General features: G+C 42.7%; 1 protein-coding gene and 1 long non-coding RNA gene across 6 annotated transcripts; one reads left to right on the top strand and one right to left on the bottom strand.

Moving 5' to 3' along the window:
- Positions 1–5096, bottom strand: LOC135350700 (uncharacterized). Of its 5 annotated transcripts, none has more exons than XR_010399242.1 (5): positions 4822–5096; positions 4199–4746; positions 2581–3821; positions 2032–2131; positions 1–693 (listed from the first exon to the last, which is right to left on the bottom strand). It is a non-coding gene; the product is annotated as an uncharacterized LOC135350700 (long non-coding RNA). The 5 variants fall into 5 exon arrangements; XR_010399244.1 differs by lacking the exon at positions 1–693 and adding an exon at positions 1045–1893; XR_010399240.1 differs by lacking the exon at positions 1–693 and having other exon boundaries at positions 1045–2131; positions 2581–3200; positions 3417–3821.
- A 3090-nt stretch (positions 5097–8186) lies between these two features.
- LOC135347898 (uncharacterized protein K02A2.6-like) lies at positions 8187–12218 on the top strand. Its single transcript, XM_064546015.1, has one exon. It carries the CDS (start codon positions 8467–8469, stop codon positions 10972–10974), a length of 2508 nt encoding a protein of 835 aa, XP_064402085.1. The 5' UTR covers positions 8187–8466; the 3' UTR covers positions 10975–12218.
- Positions 12219–13890: the final 1672 nt, after the last annotated feature.

Here is a 13890-nt window from a genome sequence, read left to right as displayed (position 1 = left end):
TTTTTGCAATACTTCCTACTGTAATTCGTTGTCTTCGTTCCTGTCTCCATTGATCACTATCAGATTGTTCTCTAGTACTCCCTTCAATTTCTTTGACTCTTTTCTCAGAAACTTTGACTCTTCATTCGTAGTAACTCTCAACCATGATCTGCAGCTGGGCAGGAGAAACATCTACTGTAGTATCATCAGGTGAAATGCCGTCGTCATGTCGGTCATATGCCTTTCGAGCTGCTGGTGTGTCATCTAGTTTTAAATATTTACTTTTCCTTCGTTGCTCTTTGGCTGGGCCTGTTGCCTTTCGTTTTTTATCTTTTGCCAAACTGTTAGTAATAGATGCTGTCACGTCAGTAAAAACTTTGTTTGGAGAAGCCTGGGTAACCCTTCTCCAGACATCAGGTCCCCACTCTGGACCAAGGTTTTGGCGTAAACCAGCCCCCATACATCGATGGTCCCACGATCCACTTTGTGATCGGTTTATGACCTTCCCGCCATCAAATTTACTGCATCCAGCACTCAGCTAGGTTAGTCGTTGCATTTCCTATTAGTTGATGTGCCTTTCCTGCAAGCCTTGCTAGTATTACTTGGATGTCATGGAACATTTTTGGATCAACATTCTGTGGTATGAGTTCCCCTTGTCTGATTTCCTTTTCCACACTTGGGTTGTCGTCTTCCAGTGTGTCACTCCACATCGTTCTGTAAAGAATACACGTAAAATGAAATACAAATGGTACATCATGTATATGCATCAGTTAACTGTGCTAGGGTGGGTAGATTTGGTAAAGACTTCAGACCAGATAAGCAACAATCACACAAGTGTCACTGTAGGTATAGGTGTGGTTGTCTCTCCTCTGTGAACATACACAACAAGAATACACGTAAAATGAAATACAAATGGTACAATCATGTATATGCATCAGTTAACTGTGCTAGGGTGGGTAGATTTGGTAAAGACTTCAGACCAGATAAGCAACAATCACACAAGTGTCACTGTAGGTATAGGTGTGGTTGTCTCTCCTCTGTGGACATACACAACTGGAAGGGATTCAGAGAATAAAATGTCTCATGCTTGATAAAGGGAACTTCCATGCAGGTCTTTTGTATATCGAAGAAGTATGTACCAAAGTACATGTATGTTAGAATGAATGGATTGTACACCGTCTCACTTTTAGTATACTCATTACCACTAACATGCCAATCACTTCCAACATAGATAAAGGAAAGGGATTGGAAATGGAAGCGGTACAATCCATGTTTCCCCGTGGTTTAACCGAGGCTGTTATTTTACATGCAGTGGTGTAGCCAGGATTTTGAATTTTGGATTGGGAAGGGCAGGGCTCAAATTATTGAAGCATAGACGCTGAAACTTATTCACTAAAAAAAGGTCATCACTTTTCCTCAGCAGTAAGCATGCGCATCAGATGGCCCTGCCCACATATCCATTACATGACATCATTCTAGTAACTATGCGCATACAGTACTGCAGAATAGATCGACAGATTACAGTTTCAAGCTAGCCCCGTCAGTCCCCTCTGCCTACCCCACTGACATGAAGAAAATTAATTGCAACAGACTAGAACCAGTCACTATATAGTGTCTGTGAGGGCGAGTAGCGTTGTTAGAGGTGCTGTATTGATGTTATATAGAGGACCTTTGGATGCAAGTCAGAGTAAAACCCCAAATACCATGTTTTGTGTCTTGGGTGAGATCCAGAGGGGGCAATTTTCTGCCAGCCAATCTTAATCCAGCTAAAGGAGATGTAGTGCTTAAAACCTGATGCTGTTATAAGACGCACTTACCTCCCAATAACAGCACAAAGCACTGGTACAATACCTGCCTGAATGCCTGAATGATCGTCTCTTATAGCAGAGTTTTAAGTCAACGCTATCGTTTCCACTAATTAAAAAGTGAAACACAGATGAGATCAAGGGCATTCTAATCACAAGCATCAAGTCTATGTATGTTAGCACGTGATCCGCTTCTGTTTCTAATCCCTTTAATAATCTATGCTTCTAACAGTGACTGCATACTCACCAGCCTCACAAATAGTCAAGAGTTTCTGAGAGATCTCATTGAGATGATCCGCCAGCTCCAGCAACTCTTCATCCTTCACAAAACAGACGGTAAAGATCCACTACACAATAAACATCAAGTGAGACAAGGGTACTAGCTCTGATAAAGGGTCATGCAATCTACAACTATTATTTGAAGTAATTATTAGTATTAATTTAAGGGTCACAGTAGAAAAAGACATAGCTTGCAGCTAGAGTATAGTCTACTGCTTTTTTCACTCCAGCATGATGTTTAGTTAACACTCGTACCAAGTTAAATCAACTTCTCTAATCTTGTCTAGATCTAGTTGATTGGTAAAGAGTGTTAACTAAATATAATAATTATGTCATATCATATGATATGACATTGTTTACAGTTGGAACTTAGCTTAGTTAAATCATAGAGCTAGATGTAGCTCTGTGATAATGTCTTGGCCTAATTTCCTATTTTTTACTTTTGCTTTATAGACACACAGCTACAGGTGAGTCCAATACAGCATCTAAAATATATAATTATACTAGATCTCCATACCGTTAACTTCAACAGAGGCCTCTCTGGTGTCCAACAGCAGTGCTGCATGTCCTGGAGAGGCAGTTCTGTTCACATGCTCTGTGCCTGGTGATATGTCTAGTGTACTGAGATGGCAAGTCGAACCTCCAGCAGAGTCTGGGTTAATGACTATGCAAAGTACACCCTTCATTGGCCTCTCTAGTTGGTCGAAGGGACACATTTGGGTTTAGAGTGATCATGTTTGAGGCTGTTCTTGTGAGCAGTGACGGAGTAAACCTGACTTCTACTCTCATCAACCTCAGTGAAGTGTCTGTACTGGATGGAAGCATTGTGACCTGCACTTTAAATGGTATTACAGTTGTTGAACTACAGCAGACAATATTGGTTGCTGATGAGGAGCTATCTTTACTAATCTAGCACAGTCTCTTATTGATGTCACACACAGGTAATCCAACCTCTCCACTAAACCCAAGAATACCCTCCACTCTAAATCAACCCAGTTCCTCTGATATCACTCTGGACTGGGAGGCTCCCTCCTCTACTAGTGGTGTGTCTATCAGGTATGCCCTCATCATCTCCCCAACATCTCTCTCCGGGTCACCAGTCACTGTGGACACCACCTTAGCACAAATCACTGTCTCCTACACAACATTATATACAATGTGACTATCAGAGCTGACAACTGTGCTGGAATGAATGAAACTAGAATTGTAAATCTGAGTATAAGCTCATTAAACGTCATGTACATTATATATCTGTGCTCCTTCTCTTACAGTTGTGTGCCCCACACCGTCTACTGCTGCTGGTGTGACCATCACCAACACACCTCCTGTCACTATTGGTGGATCTATGCTCACCTTCACTTACAGTGGAGACAATGAAGTGAGAACCTCAACATGTGGCAGTAGTGGATGGTCTCCTGACCCTGGGACCTTTGACTGCAGCAGTCCGATTACAGGTATATAATCTTAATCATAAATTTGTACATGCTTCTTTTCATTGGTGTCCTTATTAGATCCCCCAGTCACCTGTGGCTCTCCTAATGCACCATCCAGAGGTAGTGTGGACATCAGTGGTGGGACACCACTCTTCTCACTGGGTTCAGAGGTCACCTATCGCTGTGACGAGGGACTGTTCCCCTTTGATGTGAAGACCAGCACATGCACTGATGTGTGGGGTAGGGGAGAGTGGGTGGAGAATCCTGGGAGCTTGATGTGCAGGGAGAGACCAGGTGAAATGTAGTTGATCAGAACAAAATTTTCCTGCGAAAAAATAATTTCTGTCTGTATATATATATGTAATAATATTACCTATTAAACAATGGACACAAAAGTGTTTTGGAGCAAACGTTAACCTGTGCTATTGTAAATAATGTCTTCTATACAGCGTTGGAGCAACATTATTGAACACACTCAAAGAAAATGGATAACGAAACAGAAAGAGAGTATTAGAACAACATTGAACACATGCATGCACTCAATAAATGTAGCGTAGTCACAGTGCAACACAAATACAAGCAATTAAATGTACTGTGGAATCCACTACTCTGTTTCAGTGAAGTCTAAGAAATTTCAACCCACACACTATCACTATAAAACAACTGGAGAGCTAGCTACTTTCATACATCTACTCATCTCACCAGTTTGAGCAGTGTCTCCAGAAGGTTGATGTGTTTAGGGTAGTGTCTGTGTTGTAGTGTCTCAGCACAGAGGGGGGGAGGGAGGACATTCGGTCACCACACCCACTTACACTACTTAGCTCTCCAGCAGGAGAAGGAACTGGAGGGGGTGTACAATGGGTTAAAACTACCATTATTACTATACGTACTCTACCTCAATGAACAATACACAACATATTCACAAGCTGTACACAACACTTGTGTCACTGGCTGATACAGTGACCACACCACATTTATCTACCTACTATACAGCACATCTACAAAAGTGCACCTAATCCACATGTCACATCAACATACCCCATACCACACTCAATCTCATCTCCACACACAACATGCACACACTCTCACCCCTCACTCTTCTCCCACGGCTCGTGATAGTGTGAGTGTATATATCCTCCCCTCCTCATTTGGGAGCCAGTGAACCACACGAGTACATCTGCTGGTCTGTATGAGTCGGGATACGATGTACCATCCCAAATACAGACGGTCCAGGATCAATACCACAGGAGCTGAGGAAGGGGGAGGATGAACAATAGTAAAACAATTCAATCGTAAACACAATCATCAATAGCTAAGCGTATTACATCTTTCAGAAAGCTGTTGAGGTAGTAACACAGTCGAAAGAGCTTTCAGCGCTCAATGTACAACAATATTGAAAGCCAAGCAGCAGCTCACAAGGTTAGAGAAAGAGACAGAGAAACTTTGAGTGATGTAGAGTAACTAACCGATCTTCGCCAGATACCTATAATCGGCGGCTATTGCTCGAAGCACAAGACGATTTTGCACAAAACTAACTACATGGACCTACAGATGAGTAAGAAAGTAACTGCTCCCAAAAATTTGGAAAGAATAACTCGCTTGCGGACGGAGTGGTGGTCATGAGAAGTGAGCTGCCGAATTCATCAATTGTTGTCAGTGAGACATCTATCTCTGTCTTTGCACGCTTACTAAGTACTGACGTGCCTAGCTGGGTGGGGCTCGATCTGCAGCTAACGCTGCTTTGCCTGCAAGTAGTGCTCACTAGTTAGAGCTGTGCCACGAAGCACTGAGCCCCACCCAGCTAGGCATGACACAACATATAATGCTGATTCAGCAACAATTGTGCACAGTCAGCAATAATTAAAGGATTAGCCTCGATTCCAGGCCGCACTGAAGATTATGTGCATAATTATTGCTGATCAGCATTATTTTTTGCAAAATATTCGTTATGCCTAGCTGGTAGTCTCGCACAGCCAGCCCCGGATGTTTTCTATTTGAACGCTAGGTCGATAACTGGGTCTGGTGAACTTCCTATGTACAAGTTGTGTCCGACACGCCGAAGATTTCTCGGCGTGTTAACCGCTGCGGTCAACTGGAGGCAAAAAGAAGGAAAGATAGTTATGCAAAGCAGCCTCTTGTTGCCCAACTTGCTACAGTTTCTAGCTAAATGCAACTGACAATAATGGCTTATTTATGCCCTAAGACTATCCCAGAAGATCACAAAGAGAGAGAAGTTCCATGGGTAACTAGTTGTACAGAAGCAAGAGCTGAGTTGTAGATAATTAGCTTCAAGGATGTCTCCTACTAGTACTACATCTATACTAGCCTCGAACCAAGCCCAACGTAAAATTGGGCCTGGAAGGGATTGCATGCGCATGCGTCAAATATTCTTAGCGGTTAAATCTCCGGAGTAAGTGTTCAGCTGATAATACGTGGTGAAAACTAGCCTCGAGACCAGGCCCATTATCGGCCTGGTCTCGAGGCTAGATGAAAACTGGAGCTAGCTCACAGAATGGCTTCTGGCAGAAGTTCTACTTACAGACTTTGTTCCTCAACTACATCTAGGAAGTATTTATTTGGTTTGTTTACTCCTTTAGGAGAAAATGTAGAAGAAGAAGATAACGATAATGACACATAATTATTAACTCGTGTATTTGTAATCACAGACCATTAAATTTTCTATTAACAATTCAACACACCAACTGTTCACAATGTCTTCACCATTCAACATCAAATCCTACAGGGTCAATCTTGTGCTAGAACTAGAATTAATTGCGCACACACATCGCAACAGAGTAGCGGGTCTACAGATTTTGGGATTGAGCTCATACCAAAGTAACCGACAAGTTGAGAACGCCTGCAATTCTTGTCATTTTCGAGATAGGATCGAACAGCCAATGTCTCAACACATGGCAAGGATTACTCAAGTCCTTTCTTGAAGGAGCATCTATTGGCTTCCAGTAGATAACAGATGTAGCATGATCACCTGAACGTCCTGAGCGGCCACTTTCTTGAAAGTAATCGTCAATACTACTTGGTGCTCCATAGTGTACAATATAATGGTTCAAGTTCACAAAGTTCACTCCCATGCCTAAAGCAACAGTGGCAAATACAACTCGAACAGTACCACAAGCTTGCGACATACTTGATATTATATGATCCTTGATGTGATCAGTAGTTTGAGCATGGAACATACATAACAGTCGATTCATACTAATTTTGGGAGCATCAGGGGGGTAATAACTATTGTCCCCAAGTGTTCTATGAAAATACTGGTATAAATCAGCACACACCTTCTTTGTACGGCAATATACAATAGTTCAAGTTGCTTTGATTTTGGGAGTTTTTAGTAATGAGACAATGGAGGCAAAATCAGACTCAATAGTGTTGCGCCTTCTTATACTTCATAATATATGTTATCACAATTTGGAGAAACTGACACTTCCTTGCATCCACAAAGTTCCAACTTTGCTATAACATCAGCCTTGACTGACCTAGTAGCAGTAGCAGTAAGGGCAACCATAGGGACACCAGGAGGGATTAAGGCTCTGATGTCATTGAGACGAGCGTATGAAGGTCGAAATGTCGGACTCCTGTACAATAAACATTATTAATTTTTGGTAAAGATAATACCATCTGCATGGACAAACAACATTTATTACACCATGGTATATGATACTGATACAAGTTAAGCATACCATTTTGACACACAGTGTGCTTCATTCACGGCAACGGTCACTATACGGTCAGAAAATGTAGGTGTACTCAATAGACTTCTCCATCTTTCAACTCCAATGACAGCTTCAGGAGAAGTAAATACTATTTTATATTTATCAATGTCCTTCTCAGAGAAGAGGAAGCTCTTATCGACAACACTGCGGTCACTCATTATGGCACAACACACTCCTCTCTTTGCCAGACTCTTCGCTTGGTCCAACATTAGCGAAATCAGGGGAGAAACTACCAACACCACACTATTAGAAACATTCTTTAGTCGGTCAAACACAAAGGGCAAGCTCTCATAAATAATCGATTTTCCAAAACCAGTAGGCAGCCACACAAACACATCATTACCTTCCACTATATACTTAATAGTAATACTATCTAACTGTTGAGATCTTAACTTGAATGTAACTCTATCTAAGGACTCAAGGGCGTAAGTAACTAAATCTTGGAACGATGGTGGACTCGAAACTGCCATTATATTTTTTGTCTACTAAGCACTTTTTATACGGACCTATAGTACATTTACAAACAGTATCCAAATTGTGGTATCCTTACGACATGGAACTAACATTAAGATAAAGACTTGTGATTCCGTAAATACTGTACTGTAAACCTGTGATTCCGTAAATACTGTGTTGTGTTAGTTCTAGTGGTTTCATGTTCTTATTTAGTCATTTCTGTACTATTGTTCTAGAAGGTTCTTTCTAGTATTGTTTTTGTATAAATAGCCTGTGTATTTTGTATGTATCAGAGTTCTGATTTAATGAATTATTGAAGTTATCTCACTGGCGACGAGGATTGTGGATCAAGTAGCCTACAGCAATGGCAGCCACACACTATGGAACTCTCAACAATTACAGACCAGACCAAGAGTCTATCAAGACCTACCTGGATCAGGTAGACCTCTACTTCACGGCGAATACAGTCCCTGATGATAAGCAAGCACCTATTCTCCTCAGCTCCATTGGTGCAACGACGTACAGTCTTCTATGTGACTTGCTTGCACCTGAGGCTCCCAAATCGAAGACAAAGGGAGAAATATTTGCTGCACTACGGAAGCACTACGAACCGACACGAGCGGTGATCGCAGAACGTTTTCATTTTCAAAAAGGGATCAAGTCCCTGACGAATCTTTAGCAGAATACGATGCAGCTCTACGCAAGCTGGCAACACACTGCAATTTTGGGGCGTATCTCACTGAAGCCCTACGTGACCGTTTCGTTGCAGGACTCCGAAGCGAAGCAATGCAAAGAAGACTATTAGCCGAAACAGAACTTACTTTGAAGAGAGCAATGGAAATCGCACAGGGAATGGAAGCAGCAGAAAGCAACACCAGAGCACTCAAGGCCAGCAACCCCTCCATCAAGAGCATACAAAGCAAAAGGAGACCGCAGCCAAACCAACCTTGTTACCGCTGTGGAAAGTCGAATCACTCTGCAGCTGATTGCCGTTTCAAGGATGCAGAGTGTCACTCATGTGGAAAGCAGGGACACATAGCACCAGCCTGCCGCTCCAACCCACCCTCTCAGTTCAAGAAGACAGAGAAGAGACGATTCAAAACTCACCTAGTGGAACCAGATGGGAACAGCTCGACCGACTCAGAAGCTGACACTTACCACCTATACCGATTGACCGAGCCTTCTACACAGCCGATCACAGTTACAGTCAAGATCGAGGATACTCCACTCAAGATGGAAATCGATACCGGAGCTGCAATATCTATTATCTCTGAGGCCACCAGAAAGGCCAAGTTCTCTAAATTCAAGCTGCGTAAGTCAAATATTTTGCTAAAGACATATACAGATGAGGCTATGATGGTAACGGGTCAGATTAATGTGTGTGTTAATTATGGAGAACAGGTGGCTCGGCTGGTGCTGGTGGTGGTTGCTGGAAGTGGACCAAGTCTTTTTGGACGCAATTGGCTGAAGTACCTCCAGTTGGACTGGAAATGTATTGCAACTGTCAAATCTCCCCCTGCAGGTACACTAAAGAATTTGTTACACGAATACGATTCATTGTTCAAGGACGAGTTAGGTACTGTGACCTCACACAAAGCCACTCTCAGAGTACGGCCAGATGCTACTCCTCGGTTTTTCAAACCACGTCCTGTTCCTTATGCAACCAAAGAGGCTATTGGAGATGAATTGGACCGCATGGAGCAACAAGGTATCATCCAGAAAATACCTAGCAGTGACTGGGCAGCACCGTTGGTCGCAGTTCCCAAGAAAGACGGACGTTTTCGACTCTGCGGCGACTATAAAGTGACTATCAACCAAGACCTTGAAGTTGATCAGTACCCCTTGCCTAAACCCGAAGACCTATTCGCAACACTAGCAAATGGCTCCCTTTTCACTAAGCTTGATTTGTCACAAGCGTATCTACAGGTCGAACTCGATAAGGACTCTACCAAATACGTGACTATCAACACCCATCAAGGGTTATACCAGTTCAGCCGACTTCCTTTTGGCGTGGCGTCAGCCCCAGCAATATTCCAAAGACTGATGGACACCATCCTACGTGGAGTGCCTCACGTTATCTGCTACTTAGACGATCTGTTGATAACAGGAGTGGATGAAGAAGACCACCTACACAATCTGGAGCAAGTCCTCAAACTTTTTACGGAACACGGGTTGCGATTGAAGAAGGAAAAATGTATCTTTTTGGCCAAGTCGGTAGAATATCTTGGTCATCAGATCAGCAAAGAGGGAATCCAAGCTCTTCCAAGTAAAGTTGATGCTATTGCACAGGCTCCAGAACCAAAGAATGTTCAAGAACTTCGCTCCTTCCTCGGGTTGCTGAACTACTACGGAAAGTTCATCAAGAATCTCTCTAGCATCCTTTACCCAATCAACCAACTTCTGCAAGCGAGTCATAAGTGGGAATGGACACAGGAATGTCAGGAAGCTTTTACAGAAGCAAAGAAACAACTTACATCATCTGATGTGCTCACCCACTATGACCCGGACCTACCAATCAACATGGCTGCGGACGCGTCAGCCTACGGCATTGGAGCCGTTATTTCTCATGTACTACCAGACGGGGCTGAGAGACCAATCTGTTTTGCTTCACGCACGCTAACGACAAGCGAACAAAACTATGCTCAACTCGAGAAAGAAGCACTGGCATTGGTATTTGGTACCAAGAAGTTTCACCAGTATTTGTATGGCAGGAAATTCACGTTAATCACTGATCACAAACCTCTGACAGCTATATTTGGCCCAAAGAAAGGAATACCGTCCCTAGCAGCTGCTCGTCTCCAACGTTGGGCAATTTTTCTCTCAGGTTATGATTACAATATCCAATTCAAGCCCACTCAAGCACACAGCAATGCTGATGCATTATCACGTCTCCCCTTGCCAGTACAAGATTCGTACGAAACGGCTGACATTAATGCTATTCACACTTTCAATGTGGCTCAAATCGAAGCTCTTCCTGTAACATCTCAGCAGGTGCAGACGGCTACCCGACGTGACCCAACCTTAAGCAAGGTGTTAAAGTATGTCAAATCAGGATGGCCACAGAAAGTGACACCGGATCTACAACCATATTTCAACCGCCGTCTTGAAATTGGCATCGAAAGTGGTTGCTTGATGTGGGGAATTCGCACAATCATTCCACAGAACCTGCATGCAAAGACCCTTCGTGCTCTCCATGAGAACCACCCTGGAATGTCCCGAATGAAGGCTATTGCCCGCAGTTACGTGTGGTGGAGTGGACTCGATAAAGACATCGAAAACCAAGCAAAAGCGTGACTATCGTGCCAGGAACAAGCCTCTAAACCTGCAGTAGCACCACTCCATCCTTGGGTTTGGCCAAACAGCCCATGGAAAAGGATCCATATTGACTACGCTGGTCCATTCTTGAACAAAATGTTTCTAGTGGTTGTAGACGCCCATTCCAAGTGGCCAGAAGTGATTCAGATGTCTTCCACTACGTCTCAAAACACGATCGAGGCACTGCAAGCACTATTTGCTCGGTATGGACTACCAGAACAGATTGTTTCCGACAATGGTGCACAATTCACATCCCAAGAATTTAGCGATTTTGTTCAAGCCAATGGCATAAGACACATACGAAGTGCTCCATACCATCCCTCCACGAACGGCCAAGCTGAACGATTTGTACAAACGTTCAAAAGAGCCATGAAAGCTGGAGAGAGAGAAGGACTGAGTTTGAAAACAAGATTGGCTCAGTTTTTACTGTCATACCGCTCAACTCCACATGCTACCACTAACGTCTCACCGAGTGAACTGTTCCTTCAAAGAAAAGTACGTACACGATTCGATCTCCTCAAACCAAACACAGAGGGAAACGTATCTGACAAGCAGATGAAACAGAAACAGCAACATAACAAACATGCTAAACCAAGGACGTTCTCTGTTGGTCAACAAGTAATGCTCAAAGATTTCCGAACAAACGGTACATGGCTTCCAGGAAGCATTGTACAACAGACAGGACCAGTATCTTACAAAGTGGAAATTGGTGATGGCAGGATACTACGTCGACATATCGACCACATACGTGATAGAACTCATTCTCTTTCCACCACCGAGTCGTCACAAGACGATATAACAAATCCAAACGATTTCGACGATACGGCAGCTCACAAGGATTTGCAAGATTTTGAAGTTTCCCCTGATCAGTCAACTGATCCGTCTCCGACCCCACCTGATGAGTCACCCTCGACTGGTGCATTAACAGCTCGACAATATCCGCAAAGAAATCGCAACAGGCCTGATCAATATGGTGGGTACACTAACATTTAACAGGGGAGGAAATGTGGTATCCTTACGACATGGAACTAACATTAAGATAAAGACTTGTGATTCCGTAAATACTGTACTGTAAACCTGTGATTCCGTAAATACTGTGTTGTGTTAGTTCTAGTGGTTTCATGTTCTTATTTAGTCATTTCTGTACTATTGTTCTAGAAGGTTCTTTCTAGTATTGTTTTTGTATAAATAGCCTGTGTATTTTGTATGTATCAGAGTTCTGATTTAATGAATTATTGAAGTTATCTCAGATCTAATGTTTACACATTTGGGATTATATTCTGAGGATATAAGACAGAGCTGTTTGGACTGTCTTATCAAAGTGTTGCCGAGAATCTTCAAATTGACCCTAAAGTGTTTGTATAGAATAGTGCAATCAATTTTTGACATGATGCTGTCTATAGATCTTCACTTTATGGTTGACCACAGATAACCATATGATTTTGTGGGATATTGCTGTATCATAGTAAGGTATAGCCTCGATTCCAGGCCGCTCTTCAGGGGAGGCTAGTGAAGGAGGCTAAGTAACATCTAGCTGCAAATAGAGCTAATCATTATAATGGAATCTCAAGCCAATTAGGACAGTGGATATAATCAGTCCAGAAAGCTCGCCTGTTCCCGAAGGATCTGATATCATCTACCATCACGCTGTCATTATTATCACCTTACATAATAATACCAGCCGGTTCTCATTGAAGTGCACGTGTGCATGTAAAGATCGTGAAATAGTTGATTGCTACATTTAATTATACTTTATACCTATCCTAACATAATTTGCATGTGCAAGGAGAATGCAAATGGAAGTAAAAGCATGTCTGGAAATGAAATGTGCTTGAAAACACACACTTGGTCATTGTCTTATTGTCTTTTAATGAGTGTGGGTGTTTGTTTAGCCAGCTGCTGTTGATCATGCATTGAAAGCGATGATGAACATTTCAGAACCATTATGAAAAGCAAACAAACATCTCAGTGTTATTTTAATTCTCAACCAGTTTCGACTGTAACTCAACGTTTTTTTGGCCTCTATAGGGTATGATCATGCACCTTCATTTTCTCGGTTATCCATTAAGTGACAAAATGCAGGATATGAAGTGTCACCACAAACAGACTGCCACCAAAAAACGTCAACTATATAGGCACAAAAGCAGCAGCACCTGCCACCTAACAGTATAGATGTAGTAGTGAATCAAAGGTCCCAGGGTTAGGGGACCACTTGCTACTGCTACATAATTCCTGTCAGGCTCAGTGAGCCTAGATCGATTAGTATAGATACGTATACAGGAGATGTATATTGCATGGTGATGGTAACACCGGCAGCAGTATAGATGGTGTGAGGCACACAGCAGCATTATAAAGAGGAGAAATACATGTATGTTGTAAAATGGCTTAATCAGATCCAAAATTTGCTTCCATCATTCCAGCACAGTTAATAGCTCTGATATCGATAGTCGTATTGTAGGCAACGTTGTAGGAGATGGTTATCTGTGCCGAGGTGTCTCCATACTGACAGGGACTGGTGACCCTGAGAGAGGTGTTGGGGACAGACGGTAAGGACATAGCTAGGTGACACACACCACCAGACTGAGTATATATATATAGAGTGTGGAGTAAAATAATTATACATGCATGTAGAAATTATGCAAAGTATGGCTATAGGTCAAAAAACAAAAAGACAGGCCTATTAGAACTGTTCCCACTGTTCCCTGCCGTTAGACAAGGGGCAGCTACTGCTCTCACTAGCGTCATCAAGGTCTGGTGAGAGAAGTATAGGATATACCACACCTAAGAGGAGGATATGCACCCATATATCCTCCGCTACCATGGTTACTCCGAGGCGGAGCCGAGGGGTATGTAACCACGGTAGCGGAGGATATATAGGGTGCATATCCTCCGAGT

The sequence above is a fragment of the Halichondria panicea genome, chromosome 1 (genome assembly GCF_963675165.1).
Source record: "Halichondria panicea chromosome 1, odHalPani1.1, whole genome shotgun sequence".
NCBI classification, from domain to species: domain Eukaryota; kingdom Metazoa; phylum Porifera; class Demospongiae; order Suberitida; family Halichondriidae; genus Halichondria; species Halichondria panicea.
Note: the sequence above shows the minus strand (reverse complement) of the source record. Positions and strands in the feature narration are given on the sequence as shown.